The 16,147-nt window shown below is 56.3% G+C and overlaps 1 protein-coding gene across 1 annotated transcript; it reads right to left on the bottom strand.

Annotated features, from left to right (window-relative positions):
• Positions 1-3,093: 3,093 nt before the first annotated feature.
• MEX3A (mex-3 RNA binding family member A) lies at positions 3,094-15,724 on the bottom strand. The gene is made up of 2 exons (XM_050328025.1): positions 15,256-15,724; positions 3,094-4,306 (listed from the first exon to the last, which is right to left on the bottom strand). The coding sequence occupies exons 1-2, from the start codon at positions 15,722-15,724 to the stop codon at positions 3,201-3,203; spliced, it is 1,575 nt and encodes a 524-aa protein (XP_050183982.1). The 3' UTR covers positions 3,094-3,200.
• Positions 15,725-16,147: the final 423 nt, after the last annotated feature.

A 16,147-nucleotide genomic window follows, 5' to 3' on the forward strand; every position in this document is an offset into this window, starting at 1 on the left:
AACAGGTTCCCCCCACCCCAGGTCCCCGACGCGGGGTCTCCTTCCCCCTCCCGTTCCCACCCACCTCTTCACAACCTGGCATCAAATAAAGACATTGATCAAGAACTTGCTCACATTACCACGAACAGACTCCACTCAGCCAAGAACGACTACTCACTCACTAACACAGCGGCCGCCGCCGCCGCCAGCTCAGCCCCCTCCAGCACCAACACGAACATTTCTGAACGCCCCTCCGGAGGGTGGTTGGTCCTCCCCTGCCCCCCAGGCTCATGCCCCAACCACTCTCTTGACATCAGGGGGAGAATTTTGCGCAATGAACAGATAAAATACAACCCTGGGGTGGGGGGGATGGGACACGATGGAGGCGGCGGCACCGGGGAGGGGAGAGGTTACCAGGAGAACAGGAATGTCCCCCTCTCCCTTCCCTTCTCTCTTATTGGGACCAAACCGAAGCCAGATTTTGAACAAGAACTGGGCCAGTTTTAGGAAGGACGTGGCCAGTGCTGGCCGGGGCTCCGAAGCCTTTGCCATGGGAATGGATGGCGGCCACGGCCACGCCCCGGGACCGTGCCAGGCCACGGGGGCTCTGGGAGTTCGTCTGGAGCACCCCAGCCCTCTGTCGCCCCACAGCCCCCACACTGGCGGGTCCAAAAAAAGGCGCCTTCGCCCGGGAAGCGCTCGCACCCCGACCCCGGTCCTGGTGCAAACAGCTGTACACACCACAGGGCCGGGACAAACGCGCGGCTGGGGATTTCTTAAAGCTTGGGGGAGGAGAGGGGTACCGATTCTGCCCGACGGTGTCCCGTTAGCGCACGGCATTTTTACTTTTGCCTTTACTTTTTCCACAACATCAGCATCCACTATAGCCTGGGAACATTGTCCAACACCTCCATCCACCTCTTGCCTCTACGGAATATTTCACCGCTGACGCAAAACGGTGGAGGCTTCCCATCATCCTGTCATCATTTCACACCCTCCAATTGGTTATCTGAAGATCGAAAATGGATCTTTTATCAGTGCAGAGCACCGGTGCCGCCTGCCCCAGTGCGGTGAGCTCAGCCCCTGCGGTGACCGCGGCCGGTGACCGAGGCCGGCCCGAGCCCACCCTACCGGGGCTCAGGCAGCAACTGGGGGCAAGCAGTAGCAAACCAAGTAGAAGAAGGGGATGTTCCCAGGAACGTTATTACGATGAAAATAAAGTCTCCTGTAACTGAAGGGATTTAAAAAAAAAAACAAAAAAATCTCATGATTATTTTTTTGTGGTTTTTTTCCTTTTTTTTTTTGTTTTTTTTTTTTTTGCTGTTAGAACTGTCTCTGCCAAGTTGTGAAACTTGTTGGTTCAGTTCTAAATCAAGGTCCAGGATCTGTGGGCAGAAGTCGAGGGGTAGGAAACAGGGAAGAAGTGGTGGTGGGAGAAAAATTATATATATATGGGTTTATATACACATATATATATATATAGGTGCTTGATTAGTTAAGTGCCTATATATATATATACACATATATTTATAGCTGGGTGTACTGGTACTCGATAGGTCAATCCAACACATCTTTTACCATCACAGCATTTTGGCATCCACAGACTGGCTGAACAAACCTGATGGAGTGAAGGTGCTGGCCAACACTTTGCATGCATTGGCACAGGAGCCAGATCTGAAGCCCATCCTCTCCCACTTCCCAATGGTTTAAAGTATCTCATTTAACAAAACCAGGAGTCTTGAAATGATTAAAGGATGTTCAGCAAGGCAATTTTTTTTCTGTTTTGTTTCGTTCTGAAAAAAATATAATATATAAAAGTGGCCAACCTCAGGAAGATCCAGGAAAAGGACAGCTGAAGAGGTTTTGGTCCATAAAGAAATACTTTTTCTTCTTTTTTTTTTTTTTTTTTTTTTTTTGTGTTTTTTCCCCCACTTGGTTTTGGGTAACAAAAGTTTTGGTCCAGTTTAAAAACAACGACAACAAAATTATCTCTATAAACTCGGGGTTTTTTTTGCTCTCTGTTGGGATGCATGTTGGTTTCGTGTGGGCTCATTGCCTGTATTGCATGATCGTCTCTCTTAGGTTTTGGTGCAATAGGTACATTTTTTTAAGAAAAGAAAAGCACAATGTGTTGTGTGTGTGCGTGGTGTGTGTAGCTGCAGCTGGCATCACTTGGAGAAAAGGATGAAGAGTGACCTACGGAAACATGGAAGTCGATGCACTCCCCCCATGGCTGGGAACTCGGGACTGCTTTGGAAATACCCTGTTAGTGACTCCTGATTCGGCTGATGAACAAATCCCTGCTCGGATAAGGAAAAAAGAACAAAGTTCCAGACTCCACGGTGGCTCAGAATAACAAAATAAACGCTCGTCGCCCGGTGTGATCCCAGTAGGTTCTTCCAAACCTTCTTCAGTTTCACCGGCGTCATTTTTATTTCTTCCCCTTCTTTTTTTGATTTTTTTTTTTGTGGTTTTTTGTTTGGTTTTTTTTAGAAAAAAAGGAAAACAATAAAAGTTCTTTAGCTGTGGATTTTTTTTTTTTGTTTAAATCTTTGAGGTAATACAGTTGTGCCCTCATTCTAACAGGTTCCCAGAGGTTGATGGTTTCTTTCTTGTTCTTCTAACTTCTCGTCATCCGTTTTCCTTTCTTTCTGTTTGTTTCTTTCCGAGTTCCCAGCTGGGCTGACATCCCTGGGGGGGAGGAGAGTGGGGGCTTCAGGCCAAGACAAAGGTTGAACACGGCTGGAGAAAGGCTGGCAGGGCCCTCCCCGCATCCCTGCTCCCTTCCCGGCCGATCCAGGTGGCCTGGCTTGGTCATCGCCGAGAAGTCCCAATCTCACCACCAAAAAAAAACTGAACTAAACCGCTTTGCTTGCGAGATCCGAGTGTGCGTTCAGAGTACTTGGTTTACAAAAGACATTGCAGGCTGGAGCGTTGTTCGCCCTTCAAAATTTCTGGCTTTGCTATTCATTTTAATTTTATTATTCACTTATTCTTTTTTAAAAAATAACATACATTGCTTGTAAAATAATTTCTTTCTTTTTCTTCTTCTTCTTCTTTAAATTAATTTATTCTTTCATTCATTTGTTTGTTCTTCAGATGTCATTATTATTATTATTATCATTATTATTATTATTATTATCATCAGCATCTTTCTGTCGTGGACCCCCTCCCACGCTCCCTTCCTACCCCCCACCCCCCCAGTGCCCTGCTCTGTCTCTTTAGGAAAATATTCTAATGGCCTGAGTGGCTGCTGCGTGGCAAACCGGGCACTCCGGATCAGTCCTCTCGCAGATCCTCACGGCACACTCCATGCAGAAGAGGTTGTGGCCGCAGGGCACCAGCGCAGCCGTCACCTCGCTCTCGAAGCACACCATGCACTCGCGGCTGCTGGCGACGGACGTCCGGGCAGCCGCCGGCGTTCCCAGCTTGGAAAACCCCTGGAGCGGCTCCCCCTGCGACCGCCTGGGCAGCCCAGAGAGGCTGGGCTCGGGGATGGAGGAGGACGGGGAGCGGTGGGAGTTGGGGTGGATGGTGCCGGTGCTGCTGGAGCGCTGCTGCTTCGAGAAGAGCACCGAGACGGGGTTGGTGTTCTCCTGGCCGGCCCACATCGGGGCCCCCGACTCCGGCACCCCGTAGTACAGATCCTGCTTGTTCACGCCATAGTTGGGGAAGAGGTAACCGTAATTGAAGTCGTTTTGGTCGTTCAGCCGGGGGGTCTCGTAGACGGGGTCGACGGAGCAGTCGCCGATGCAGCCCAGGCTGTTCTGGCGGAAGGTGGAGAGGGGCTTGCAGCCCGGCGCTGGCGTGTGGACCCGCCAGGCCTCCGAGTAGCGGTTCTCCATGCCGGAGTCTGGGCTGCTGGAGAGGAAGTCGTTCTCGTTGTTGTACTCCAGGATCTTGCCCGTCCTCACCGCGATGTGGGTCTCGATCTCCTCCCGGGCGCGCTCCACATTGCCCGGCGCGCCGGTGATCTCGAAGACGGGATCCCGGTCCCGGCTGGGCGTGATGATGTAGGTGTTGGTCTGCTGCTGGATCCGCTTGATGGTGGCTCCCTTGGGGCCCACCACCAGCCCCACCACGCGGTAGGGCACGCGCACCCGGATGGTGACCTGCCCCGGCAGGGTGGGCGCGCTGCCGAAGGTGGTGCCCGCCTTGTTGCGGGAGGCCCTGATCATGGAGAAGTGCTCGGCCGCGGAGATGATCTCCCGCCGGGCCATGGCCACGTCCTCCCGCCGCCCCGTCACCATGAAGACCGGCTCCTCGCCCCGCACCGGGGTCTTGATGTAGGTGTTGGTCTTCGCCCGCAGGGCTTTGATCTTGCAGCCTTGGGAAGAGAGAGAAGAAGGCACGGTGGTTAGCAAGGTCATCCCACCGTCTTCCCCGCCCTGCAGGACGCTGGGCTGAGCAGCCACAATCTCCTGTGCCACGTGGCAGCCACTGCCCAGGACCTGGAACGAGGGAAAGGCCCTTTCCCCTTAACCCCATTTCCATAGGGAAATGCCAGAGGGAGGTCCACCCTCACCATTCCCAGAGAGTCCTTCCCTCAGGAGCACCACGCTCCCTCATCCCCCGAAATGGGGGTCACCATTTTGTGGGCTGCCCCACACCACACGATCCCACCCCAACTGCCTCTCCTCAGAGATCATCCCCTGAGATCCCCCTTCCACACACCCCAACACCTGTGAGTCACGGGGGGATCTAAGTCACCCCCAGGGCCAGCAGTCCCCATGAAGAGGCCTGTCCCCTCAGAGAAGATGGCCACCTGGGGCTCTGGGGACAGGGATGAATGTAGGGTAGCCAGAGGTGACAGGAGAGAGCAGGGGGACACCAATCCCACAGCCTGGGCAGTGGATGTGGTGCCCCTGGGCCACCCTGTGCCAGCTCATGAGGGGAGTCACCAGCCATGACTCCAGAGAGCAGAGCCCACCATGGGGACTTCTGTACTACTGAGGTTTTGTGGTGAATCCAGTGAATTTCAGGGGGCCAAGTTTGGAGGGGAGTTGCAAGAGATGCAGCAATTTGGCCTCCCCACCCCAAATATGGCGGGACCCCAAACACTGGCAGTACTGGATGGCTGCAAGTAGCAGGACACCAGGATTTGCTTTGGGGTGAAAACAGCAGGAAATGGGGCAGGGCTGCCCTCCGATGAGCCCCATAGCAGGCTGTGCACAGACCCCTGCTCTAGGCACTCAGGCCCCCTCCTGACATCACTGGCCAAGCCTGTGTTTTCGTGTACCAGTATCCACCTCCTGGACACCAGCAAGCTCATTCCCCATCTCCCAGAGCCCACTGAGTCCATTCCCTTGCTGCCAGGGCCCACTGAGCCCCTTCTCCCAGCTCCAAGAGCTCACCAAGCCCATTCTCCAGCTCCTCACAGTTCAGAAAACAGTCTTCTGCTTTCCCAAAAAGGGCAAAAGACTTTCCAGTGTATTTTGGCTTCCAAATGGTATTTTGGAGGGTCTCAAACCAGCTGTGTGACTCCAGGTTTCGAGATGACACCAGGATGCCATCAAGCAACTAAATATTTTTACAGATGTGGCACAGTTCTCTAAACTACTCATGGATCTCTCCTTGCTGCTGTCCTGCCCCTGCAACCCCTCTCTGCAAAATCTCACTCAGTGTCCCAAGGCATTTCCAAAGCTTGGCTCCAAATTCCCATGCAAATTTGGGGTTCCTCTGCAGGAGGTTTGCTCTAAGCTCAGATCTCCAAGAAAAATTAAAATCCGTGATTCTCCAGGGCACTGAAGCTTCACCAGTGCAGATGGAGCAGGGTGAGCACTTGGTCCTGGTTTCCCAAGGATTTGGGTGTCTGACTGAGGCTCATGGAACCAGAGGATGAGGATACAGCACTGGGACCTCTGTGAGATCCCCCAGTTACTCCCACTCCACCTTCTCTCCCCTGAAGAGCCCATCTCTTGTCCTCTCTGACCATCTGACATCAGCAGGTTTTCCCCAACTTCACTCCACTGACATCACACTTTAACACACAATGACCTGCAAATGACGCCTCTGCAACCACCAGATGCAGATTTCTCAGCTCTCGGGCTGGAACATCGTTATTTATACAGATCCTAATAAATAACAGCACCTCCCCGGCTGGGAGTTCAGGGCTGCCACTCAGCGCTGCCACTTATCCCCGGCTCGTCTCGTGAGACGCGGGCTGGTGACACCGGGGCGTTCACCGGAACGCAGCAATCCCACCACTCCGCGCGGTTGGCAGGGATCGAGCTCGGCACCTGCGGCGATGGAAACAGCCTCGTGCCACCACAGCTGACGGGAACTCCCCGCGCTGGCAGACGCTGCAGCCAGCGGTGCCCCGGCACGGAGCGCGCTCAGCCCGGCTGGCTGTGCCCACGCCGGCACCGCGCAGGCATCGGGCACAGCCCCGGCAAACCACGGGCACGGGTGTGCACAGAGCCCTCCCCGCGTGCAGCTGCCACCCCATCGCCCACCCGGGGGTCTTGGCAGCGCCGCGGGGCACGTGCCGGTGAATCCGGACTCCGCTGTCGACTCCCGGCACGACTTTCAACTCCTCGGAGCAGTTTCAGCTCCCGCAGCCTCACTCCCCCCGTCTGTGGGGCAGGGAGAACAGCTGCCTCCTGCCCTGGGCTCCTGCAAAACTTCCTCTAACGCTCCACATCGCAGTGCTGCTGCGCTAAACCCAGCTCTGAGCCACGAGCTCCACGTTCCTGGGGAATGGAAACGCCAGGTCTGACACAGAGAAGGAGCTGGGCAAATCCCCAAATCCGAGCCAAATCCACCCCCTGCCAAATCAAGCGCAGCTCACGGGTTACTCCCCACAGTTTGCACCCTGAGGTAGGTTTGTGGTGCTTTGTTGAGTAAAGTTTCCAAATGGTCCATGTGGACTGATGGTCACCCCATGGTGTGTTATTAGTCCCCAGGAAAGCCAAAGGACAGGACCTCATGGAGCCAGGCACGACTCGACTGTAGGACAAACCCATGCAGACAAAATCCAGAACAAAGGTTCATCCCAAGGAGGGTGGGATAAAACCCTGAGGGGTCACCTATGCCCTCTAGCAGGTCCTGGGCAGGGTGGGCTCTCCCGGACCCACCCCTGCCAGACATTTCCCTGCCCCACTACTATGCCGCTCACTCCAAAGATGGAGATTCCATCTTAGGAAGATTAACCGAGATGCCACCATTTCCCCAGGGATATCACCGAAGCGTCACATGGAAAGACAGGGGGGTGTTCATAGCAAGCATCGAGCTGCAAATGCCTCCCATGCATCACCCCGGGGTGCAGCAGCTCTGCCGAATTCCGCGGTGACCCGTGCCCTGCCTCTGGAACGCAAGGCTGGCTCTCCTGAGCAGAAGGACCTCAGGCAGGCGTGTGGCAGGGCTGGGCTCGGGCTCCGCGTTGTTCTGAGCTGCGGGACAATGACGGCGTGTGGGGGAGAGGGATCTGAGCCCGGCACGACAGGAAACAATCACAGAGGCGACACGGAGGGTCAGGCAGGCAGAGCGGTGACAAAGGACGGGGGCTTCATGCTGGGGACAGATGGAAGGGAACGGTGGCGAGGAATACACATGAATGAGGGCAAACGTAAGCGTGGTACATGAGCCGGAGGGGTGGGAGGGAGTTAGGGATGGAGGAAAGGTGATGAAAATTGAGGGAGAGGCACACCCTGATCCCTCCAAGGGAGGAGGAGAACGAGGGCTGTGGAAGCAAAGCAGAGACACCCCAAAACAGCAGAAGGGAGATGGGCAAGGAGAGAGCACGGCAAGAGGGAGGGGAGGGAGGATCTGGAACGGACAAAAGGACGCGTGGTGCAGTCGGCGGTGTGAGAAGGGGGGGAGGAGGGAGGGTCTCCGTGCAGGCCTGCAGACAGGAAAGCCAGCTTTGTGGAGACAGACAGATGGGGATCCTGTGCTTAAAAACGGGAGAAAATCACCCCGCAGGAAATTAGACCAACTCTGGCAAGCCCAGCAGCCCACTGGGTTCAGCAGCCCTGACCTCCAGCAGCTCCAAACTGCTGCAGACAATGGCCAAGCCATCAGCAGCCCAAATCCAAAGAACTCCACAACTTCCAGGAGTGCTGTGCTGGTTTACATCAGCTAAAACCAGGCTGTGCTTAAACCTGATTTACCCCCTTTGTGCCAAGGCTCCCGGCCCACCTCGGCCCCAACCCTCTGACCCTGCTTTGCACACTAAACAGGGGTTGAGGCTCCTTTGAGATCACCCTGTTTCTGACGGAGTCAGATCAGGATGTGGCCCCTGACACCCCAGCTGGATGGGCAGCACAGCCCAATGTGCTCATTCCAAACGAAATTTGTCCTTTATGGGGGTGGTTTTTCACACTTTCTTTGTGTGTAACTGAAATTTGAAAACACCACGCAACAAAGCACTTTACTTGGTGGGTAATTCAAAGGAGAGGGAGAGGCTGAGGGGAGGGAATTGTTTAGCAGGTGATGTCAAAATGGGAAACTCAGGGGAGTAAAGGACCCCTCGAAGCTGTACTGATACATAACTTTGTGTATGCTCTCCTCATTACAGCAGTGCGCAGACACCAGCGCGTCGATCCCTGGCACACTCCTGCCACTTAGATTTTTATATTAAACAGGGAATTAAGCCCTTTCTCATTGTGTTTCCACGACCTACCTTCTATTATCCTGGTTTTTGCCAATAATGAGGATTCCAAAGCGCTCTACGAGGGAGGTTGTAAGCTCAGTTCCTCCCCACACCCCTTTTTCTCTTTAATTTCACTGAGTGCCAATTGACTCAAAGTAAATGTGTTTGCAAATTACCTGAGCACACCACAAACATTCCCACACAGGACCAAACCCTGGAGGACTGGCGAGCCTCTGGTTTCCAGACCAGTCAGCTAACTGGAATTAATCCGCAGAGCGGCCAGCTCTGGCTGAAAACATATAAATAAATTGAGTCTAGACATTGCCAAGATGGGGGGCGGGGATCAGGGGGAGATTTGGATGCACAGCCACCTCCTCCTCTCCGCTTAGCCCTGCATCAGGGTAACAAATCCATCAAAACTACTGGAGAAGGCTCCAGGAGCTTGGTGCACCTCTCCAAGCTAAGATAGCCGCTCTCGAGGGCAGCAAAGGCGCCGGACGCACCAGATCTGCTTCCCTGGCACGAGCCCATCCCAAATGTTCTCACTCTGAGCAGCCCAAAAACCAACGGGACCTCACTGGGGTTCACAGCAATGCTCCCAGTGGCAGGAGAACACCGGGACAGTGTATGGGGTGGACGTGCCCACCATACCACACACCACACCACACCACACCACACGCAGTGACAGCACCAGCAGGACAGCGCAGTGCCACGTGCAGCCGTGCCCACGGCGCAGATCCACCGGGTATTTCACTTTGGTGCAAATTCAGAGTTAAACCTGCTGACAACCTTCTCCTCGGTGCTGCCAGAAGGCTAGATCCTGAGCAGGTACAGCCTGCTACTGATGCAGCCTAGAGGCTCTCACCTGGCACCAACTGGTGCCTCCAGCACAGGCCAGTTGACTCCCAGGAGCACGAGCTCCACCTGGAAGCATCAGAGAAGCTGTACCAGCTACAGCAAACAGCTCTGGAGCCAGCCCCGAAGGGGGGGTCTTTTTGTTTCATTGATTTTTTTTTGTGGTTTTATTTTGAAAAACACCCCCTCCCCTAATCACTCCAGGCCCTGTTATTTCTTGTTTTCATCAGATAGAAAATAATCTCTACAGACAAAAGGTTGTAAGCCCTCTTCTTATTTATCCCAAGGCACTGTTACACTGCATGGGTACAAATTACACCTGTAAATACCCCACTCAGGTCATTCTGGCAGTGCTAGTGGGGTGTAAGAGAATCTAAAAGGGTAAATTAGAACTTGGGTCTTTTTTTCTGTCGTAGTCATAAAATTAAAGAGGACCATAAAATAAACAACCCTCAGCTACCTCGGGTAAGGTGGGGCATTCTTTTCCCCGTTAAGATGAAAGCCATGTTAAAAGACAAGCACACAAAGAACCTCACAAATAAACCCTCCTGACGGCCTGTGGGGTAAGGTTTTGCTGCATTGAAAACCTGATGAAAGTGGTGTCAAAAAACACAAACGCACACAAAAGGACCACAACCAACCAGCTAAAATCCCTTTGCATCGAGGGTTTATTGTCCTGATGATGCAAGTTGTGTTTACAAGAAAGGAAAAAAAAAACCAACCCACCCAATACACCATGCCAGGAAAACCAGCGACCGCCTCGTCTCAGTGTGGAGATTTTACGCTTTTTCACGTCGCGATGAAAGTTGTTTATGAAAAAAAAACCACACACACACACACAAAAAACCCAAAACCACACACACAAAAAAAAGAAAAAAAAGGAAAAACATCATCCCCCCCCCCCTCTCCTCAACACCCCAAAGCAACAGCCCTGATGCCACAGACAATCACCGCCTTGTTGTGCGGCAGCGGAAAGTTGGGAACGGGAAGCCCTCGGCCCCGACAGCGATGCGATGCATCGCACGGAGTGGGTGTGCCCGTGGCCCCCCGCGTGGCACGATCCCACCGCGGCCCCGTGGCACACTCGGGGCCGGAGCCCGAGCCCGAGCCGGCCGGTGTGGGGGGAAGCGGGGCAAGGCGAGCGCCGGGGGATGGGGGGGATGCGGGGAGGGGGTTGCCAGACAAAGGCGGGGGCCCCCACCCAACGCCAGCACGCTTTTCCCACTGCCCTAGATTCCGGGCGGCTGCGCTGCAGCGCGGTTCACTCGGTCAGCGCGGCATCCAAGCCGCCCGATCCGATGCGCGGAGGAGCGTGTGTGTGTGCGTGTGTGTGTGTGTCTCCCTAGAAAATTCCCTTTGTCTCTCTCCTAGACCCATTTTCTCCTCCCACCTCCAGTTCAAACCGCACAAAGTCGATCCCGTTCCGCACTTTTCCCTGGTGTAAATTCAGACCGATTCTCATTAACACTTTATAACAACCCAGCACCGACTGCAATCTCTCTCTCCCTTTAAGGCTCATCCCGAGCTGCCGGAGCAGCGTGTGCAGGTTGGCTTCAGGCCCCACCAGATCGGGTGGCTTTAGCTCCAGGATTTCCTTGAAGCAAGGAACAAGAGGATCTGCCCCACTCGCTGCTCCTCGGATGCTGTACATCCATCCACCTCCACAGGGTGGGTGGGGGAGCTGCAATCATCAGACTTCCTCAATGGAAAAGGCTTCCTTGGACTATTTTTAAATGCTGAAAGCGTTGAAGCATGTTTGGAGCTACACAAAGAGCCCAATCACCTGGGGTTAGTGGGGCCTCTTGTTATTTGACTTCACCTTGCCAAGAAAGAGCAATTTATGTTCAGCTCCTCTCTCACATAATCCCATTCCTGGTGACAACAGGCTGGTTGAAGCAGGCTGGGAGATGCTGCATCCAAGGGTGTCTCTGGGTACAGGTGACAATGGCTGCTACCACTGTGATGAGACCAAAAATCCTTAGAGGGACCAAAAACCCTTAGAGGGAAGGTCCTTGCTGGGAGCAGGCGCAGCAGGAAGCCAAACCTACCCCACACCTTCTCCCGACACCTGCACACACCAGACACACAAAGAACCAGCACCATGGCTCCCTAACCACAACATCTGGCCTTGGATGTGCCCCACAGCCTCTTCCCTGACTCCACCAAGAGCAGCCCAGTTTGTCTGTGGGAGTGGGCAGAAAAGTTGAATATGAATCCTGATCTGGCTGATCTACACCCATCTCAGGTGACTTCTAGGGAAGAACCCAGATCATCACAGTGGTTGAGGATTTCTGCCCCTTTCTAAGTTCACAGCACACAAGACCAAGACACGATGCCCTTAAGACACTATCTGCTCCCTTAGTGTCTCTCCCATCTCAACCCACACCCTTGGGTTGCAAGAAACTTCTCCTCCACAACTCCCTTAGTATCCCATCATCTTCTCAAAAACTACCTGTAAACCCTTCCAGTGCTTTGTCTTTACACACTGGCAAATTCATCCACACGTGAGAACCCACGCAGTCCCAGACAGGTTTTTGCAGACAAGACATCCACAACAAGGGTCAGCAGGAGAAATGCAAGAGCCACCAAGCACTCCCAATGTGCCACACAGGCCCTGAGTGGCTCCAGAACCAGGGAGCACTGTACCTGCCATGGCATATGCCAGGAGGTTCAGTCACCCAACTCAGCACAGCTGGAGTTCTCACACACCAAGGGAAGGAGGGATGACCTGCAGGAGCCGCGACCCAGGCAGAGACACCCCTACCCCTCACCCTTGGAGCAACAGGAGGGCAGGCATGGCTCCACCTCTAGCCAGGGAAGGGGTGTCACTGGAAACCATGGCCAGGGACAAAGTCGTCATCGGCACCAGTCAAAAGGATTCTTATGACTTCATCCCCTCATCCTTCCTTTCCCAGTTTCTGCTCCTTCAGTTCAGTAGCACACCCCACCAGCCACCCAGCTCTCTGCCACGGACCCTGGGGCATCAGGTGAAGGAGCAGCTCCTGTTGCCTGCCCGTCCAGTTCCCACCAAGTCCCCCCTTTGCAGGGCCCACCATCTCGTGCCAGTGAGACCCCATGCCAGGCAGCTCGCGGCCGTGCCGCTGGAGATGTGCTGCTCAAATTCAGCGCACAAACCAGCCCCGGCGCAAAGCCGAGCGAGGCTTCCAGCAGGCGATTGGCTCCGCAAGGGCACGTTCGCAGTTCCCGGGGAAAGCAGGAGCTGCCAAGCTCAGGTTGAGCTCTCCTGCAGCATCTCTCACTCCAGGTGGAGCCACCCCCTCTGCCACAATTAAATCTCTTCACAAACCACCCTTACAGACAGTCCAATAAAAATATATGGGGCTTGAGCCTTATTTATGCTCAAGTGCCTTTACACGCTTTCGGCGAAGCGAAGGGTGGCCTGATGGCAGGTGGAATTCCCATGGTCAGACGTGGGCACCTGGGCCCCCACGGCCAGATCCAGGCCTCTCATATCCAAGCCTCTCACATCCACACCTGCCCGTGAGGAACGCCTTCATATATGGCAAATATTATTTTAAAATAATCAAAAGGAACAGTGTGTTTCTTCAGATCAGAAAATAGTAAGTTAGAGAAAACCCTGTCACCAAGTAAAGCCCTGAAATCATTTTGATTTCATTATTAGTTTTTGCAAGATGTTCACAGATACTCATAAACCACTTATTTTCCTAGAAAACCATCCACCACATGAGCAGTACTACCAAAGGGTGACAATCTGCAGTTTCTGGGATTCCCGGTCAGGCACCCATGAGAGTGCAGGATTCAGTCCCCTGGGAGCCCAGCACCCAACTCCAGACCCTCGTAATCTGGCCTTCCACATAAAAACAAGGCACAGGAGACACTGGAGACATTCCTACAGGCCTTTAGAAACAAGTGTGGGCCACAATCTCTGATGGAGTAAAGAGCCATGGCTTCAGGGTCTGTGTCGAAGGAATCCTGGCTTCTCCCAGCACAGGATCCATCCCACCTGCTTCCATGACGGGGCACAGCCTGCACCGTCTGCCCCACTGGCGCATGGAGCGCAGCCGCGGCCGCGTCCCCAGGGCTCCAGCACACTGACATTTCACGGTTTCCCAGATGTGGGAAAACCCTCACACATGCTAAAAATGGTGGAAAAAATCCAGATCTGCACGTTCCTCTCCATCACTCTGGCCACAGCAGGCACACGCTGCGCTCTGAACACATCGGAACACACCCCCTTCTCAGGAGTCTGGGGCAGCAGTGAGATCCTGCAAGAAAACAGCCCCCGCACGTTTCCCCTCGGTTCCGCCTGCTGAATCCTCTCTCTTTCCCAACTTTATTAAACAAAGGGGGCCTGATTCTCCACGGCCTCACACCCGCCAGAGCGGAGTCGGTGCTGAGCCCGCTGTGTCTGCCCGTGCTCCGCTCCTGGTGGTGTAAAGGCATCACGGGGAGGATCAGGATCAGGGCCAGCGGGATCTCCTTGGCCAGACCTTCACCCCGCTCCAGCCGTCTCCCCAACTCCCCGGCGAGGGGCCCCCATCCCAGCGTGGTGGATGCCAGAGCAAGAGCTGTTCCCGCGGCTGCAGGCGCCCCGAGTTTCGGGGAGGTCAGCACCCCCCGGACTCCTGCCCACTCTCCATCCCGGCACGGGGACCGGACCCTTGCTCTGCGGGTCAGAGCGAGCGGAGCCTCCGCAGGGCCCATTGTTCCCACCACACGCCCCAGCATCATGATGCCCAGCCCGGAGCCATTTGTGTCCCTCTCCATGTGGCTTCCCCTCGCCCACCTCTGCCCTTCTGGGGGCACGGCGGGAGGTCATCACACGCCGGGTCCCACCACGAACCCCCTGCTCGGATGCCTGCTATCCCAGCCCACGGAGGAGCATCTGCCCATGGAGCCGCAGGCTCTGCCCTTCGCACTTCAAGAGCGCCAAGTTACTTGTGCAGAGAAAGAAAGAAAAAAAACCCCAACACTTAGCCGCACTATTATTATTTTTTTTCCTCTGTAGCGACACAAAACTTCTCTCGGCAGCGCCGTGCCCCCGCTCCCGCAGTGCCCACGGGCAGCGCGGGGCCCCGCACCGCACACCCGGGAGCGGTGGGGGTGGGCGAGGGGTGACTTAAGAGTGGGTGTGGTATGGAGATATATATATATATAATTTTTTTTTTTTTTAAAGCCCTCCTCCATTCCACCTCGCTCCGAACGGAGCCGTGAGGAGAACAAAAGCATCACTGTGGCGGCGCGCGGGCAGCGGCTGCGGGGTCCCACGCGGGACGGCGAGTCCCGCTCCAGGGTCCTCCCGCTCCCACGAGCGGCGGGAGGAGCTCGGCTCCCACCCGCTTACCGGCCGCTCGGACCGAGCCCGGCACCACCACACCCCCTCCGCCCGGCCAACAAAGGGGGGCTCCGGGGCGCGGGGCCGGGCTCAACCCGCTCCCCCCGCCCTCCCCCCGCCTTATTCCCAGGTTGTTTTTTTTTTTAGTTGTTGGTTTGTTGTTTTTTTTTTTTAAGGAGAGCGCAGTCGGGATCGGCTCTTTGGCAGAACGGGGGAGCGGCGCGCGGGGCTCCGGTGCCGGCAGCCGGACAAGCCCCCGCAGCATTCCCACAGACCTCCCGTCCCACCCTTCCCGAAAACCCCCGTGCCGGGAGCGCGGCCACCCGCCCGCAGCTCAGGAGCTCCCGGGCTTTGTCCCCGGCGGGGCCGAGCGGCCCCGGCCCCGAACAATGGGCGGGAGGGAGCGGCGGGGGCGGCGGCGGGGCCCCCCGGCCGCGGGGGGGAGTGTCCCGGGACCGGCGAGCGGCAGGACCGCGGTGGGGATCGGGGGTACCGGGGGCCCGGCGCTCACCTTGCCGTCCCACGATCTCGGCCACGTGCTCGGAGCTGGGCACCGGGACGCACTCGGTGGTGTTGGAGCTGCTCTTGAGCCGCAGCTCGGCCTCCTTGTAGAGCGCGCACAACTTGGGCTCCGCCGCCCCGGCGCTGGGCGCCGCCGAGCCCTTCGGGGCCGCCGGGGGCGGCGGCGGCGGCGGCGGCGGCGGCTGCTGCGGCGGCGGCGGCGGCGGCGGGGGCTGCTGCGGCGGCGGCGGCGGCGGGTTATTGTTGTTGTTGTTGCTGTCCTCCACCAGCACCACGGCCGAGGAGGAGGAGGAGGAGGAAGGCTCGCCTAGCCCCAGCAGGCAGAGCTGGTCCAGGGCGAGCTGCAGCGCCCGGTCATCCTCCAGCAGCGCTCTGTCTTTGCCGCTCCCACCGAAACAGCCTAAATCGCCGAAACCCCCGTTCCTTTCCATTATCCCTGGGACTACCAGGCTAGGCATGGCTAACAAAGGCTTGGGAGGGGGCTGGGGGCTGGGGGGGCAGAGGAGGAGGAGGGGGACACAAAGAGCTCGGGAGGAGAAGGGAAAAAAAAAGGCAGAGGGAGAGAACGAGAGAGAGAAAAGGACCCTCCGCCCCCCGCCCCCCGCCTGGCCAAGCCCCTTTCCCGTGTAACCTGAGCCCGCGCCCGCCGCCTCCACCGCGGGGTCCCCTGCCGCCGCCCCGCCCCCGGCCGCCGCCGCCGGGGTGCGGGGGTGCGAGGCGCGGAGCAGAGCGCGGCCCGCGAGGGAAACTCTTTGTTTGAAGGCGGCTGGGCGCTGCGGGAGCGGCCCGGCCCGCGGGCTGATGGGGGATGTAGTCCGGCCGTGGCACACCCCCGCCCGCGGCGGCAGCGCCGGGGACCGGGCGCTGGGACGGGGCGGCGG

This window comes from Myiozetetes cayanensis, unplaced genomic scaffold (genome assembly GCF_022539395.1).
Source record: "Myiozetetes cayanensis isolate MyiCay16 unplaced genomic scaffold, myiCay2020 scf35, whole genome shotgun sequence".
Classification (NCBI taxonomy): Eukaryota; Metazoa; Chordata; class Aves; order Passeriformes; family Tyrannidae; genus Myiozetetes; species Myiozetetes cayanensis.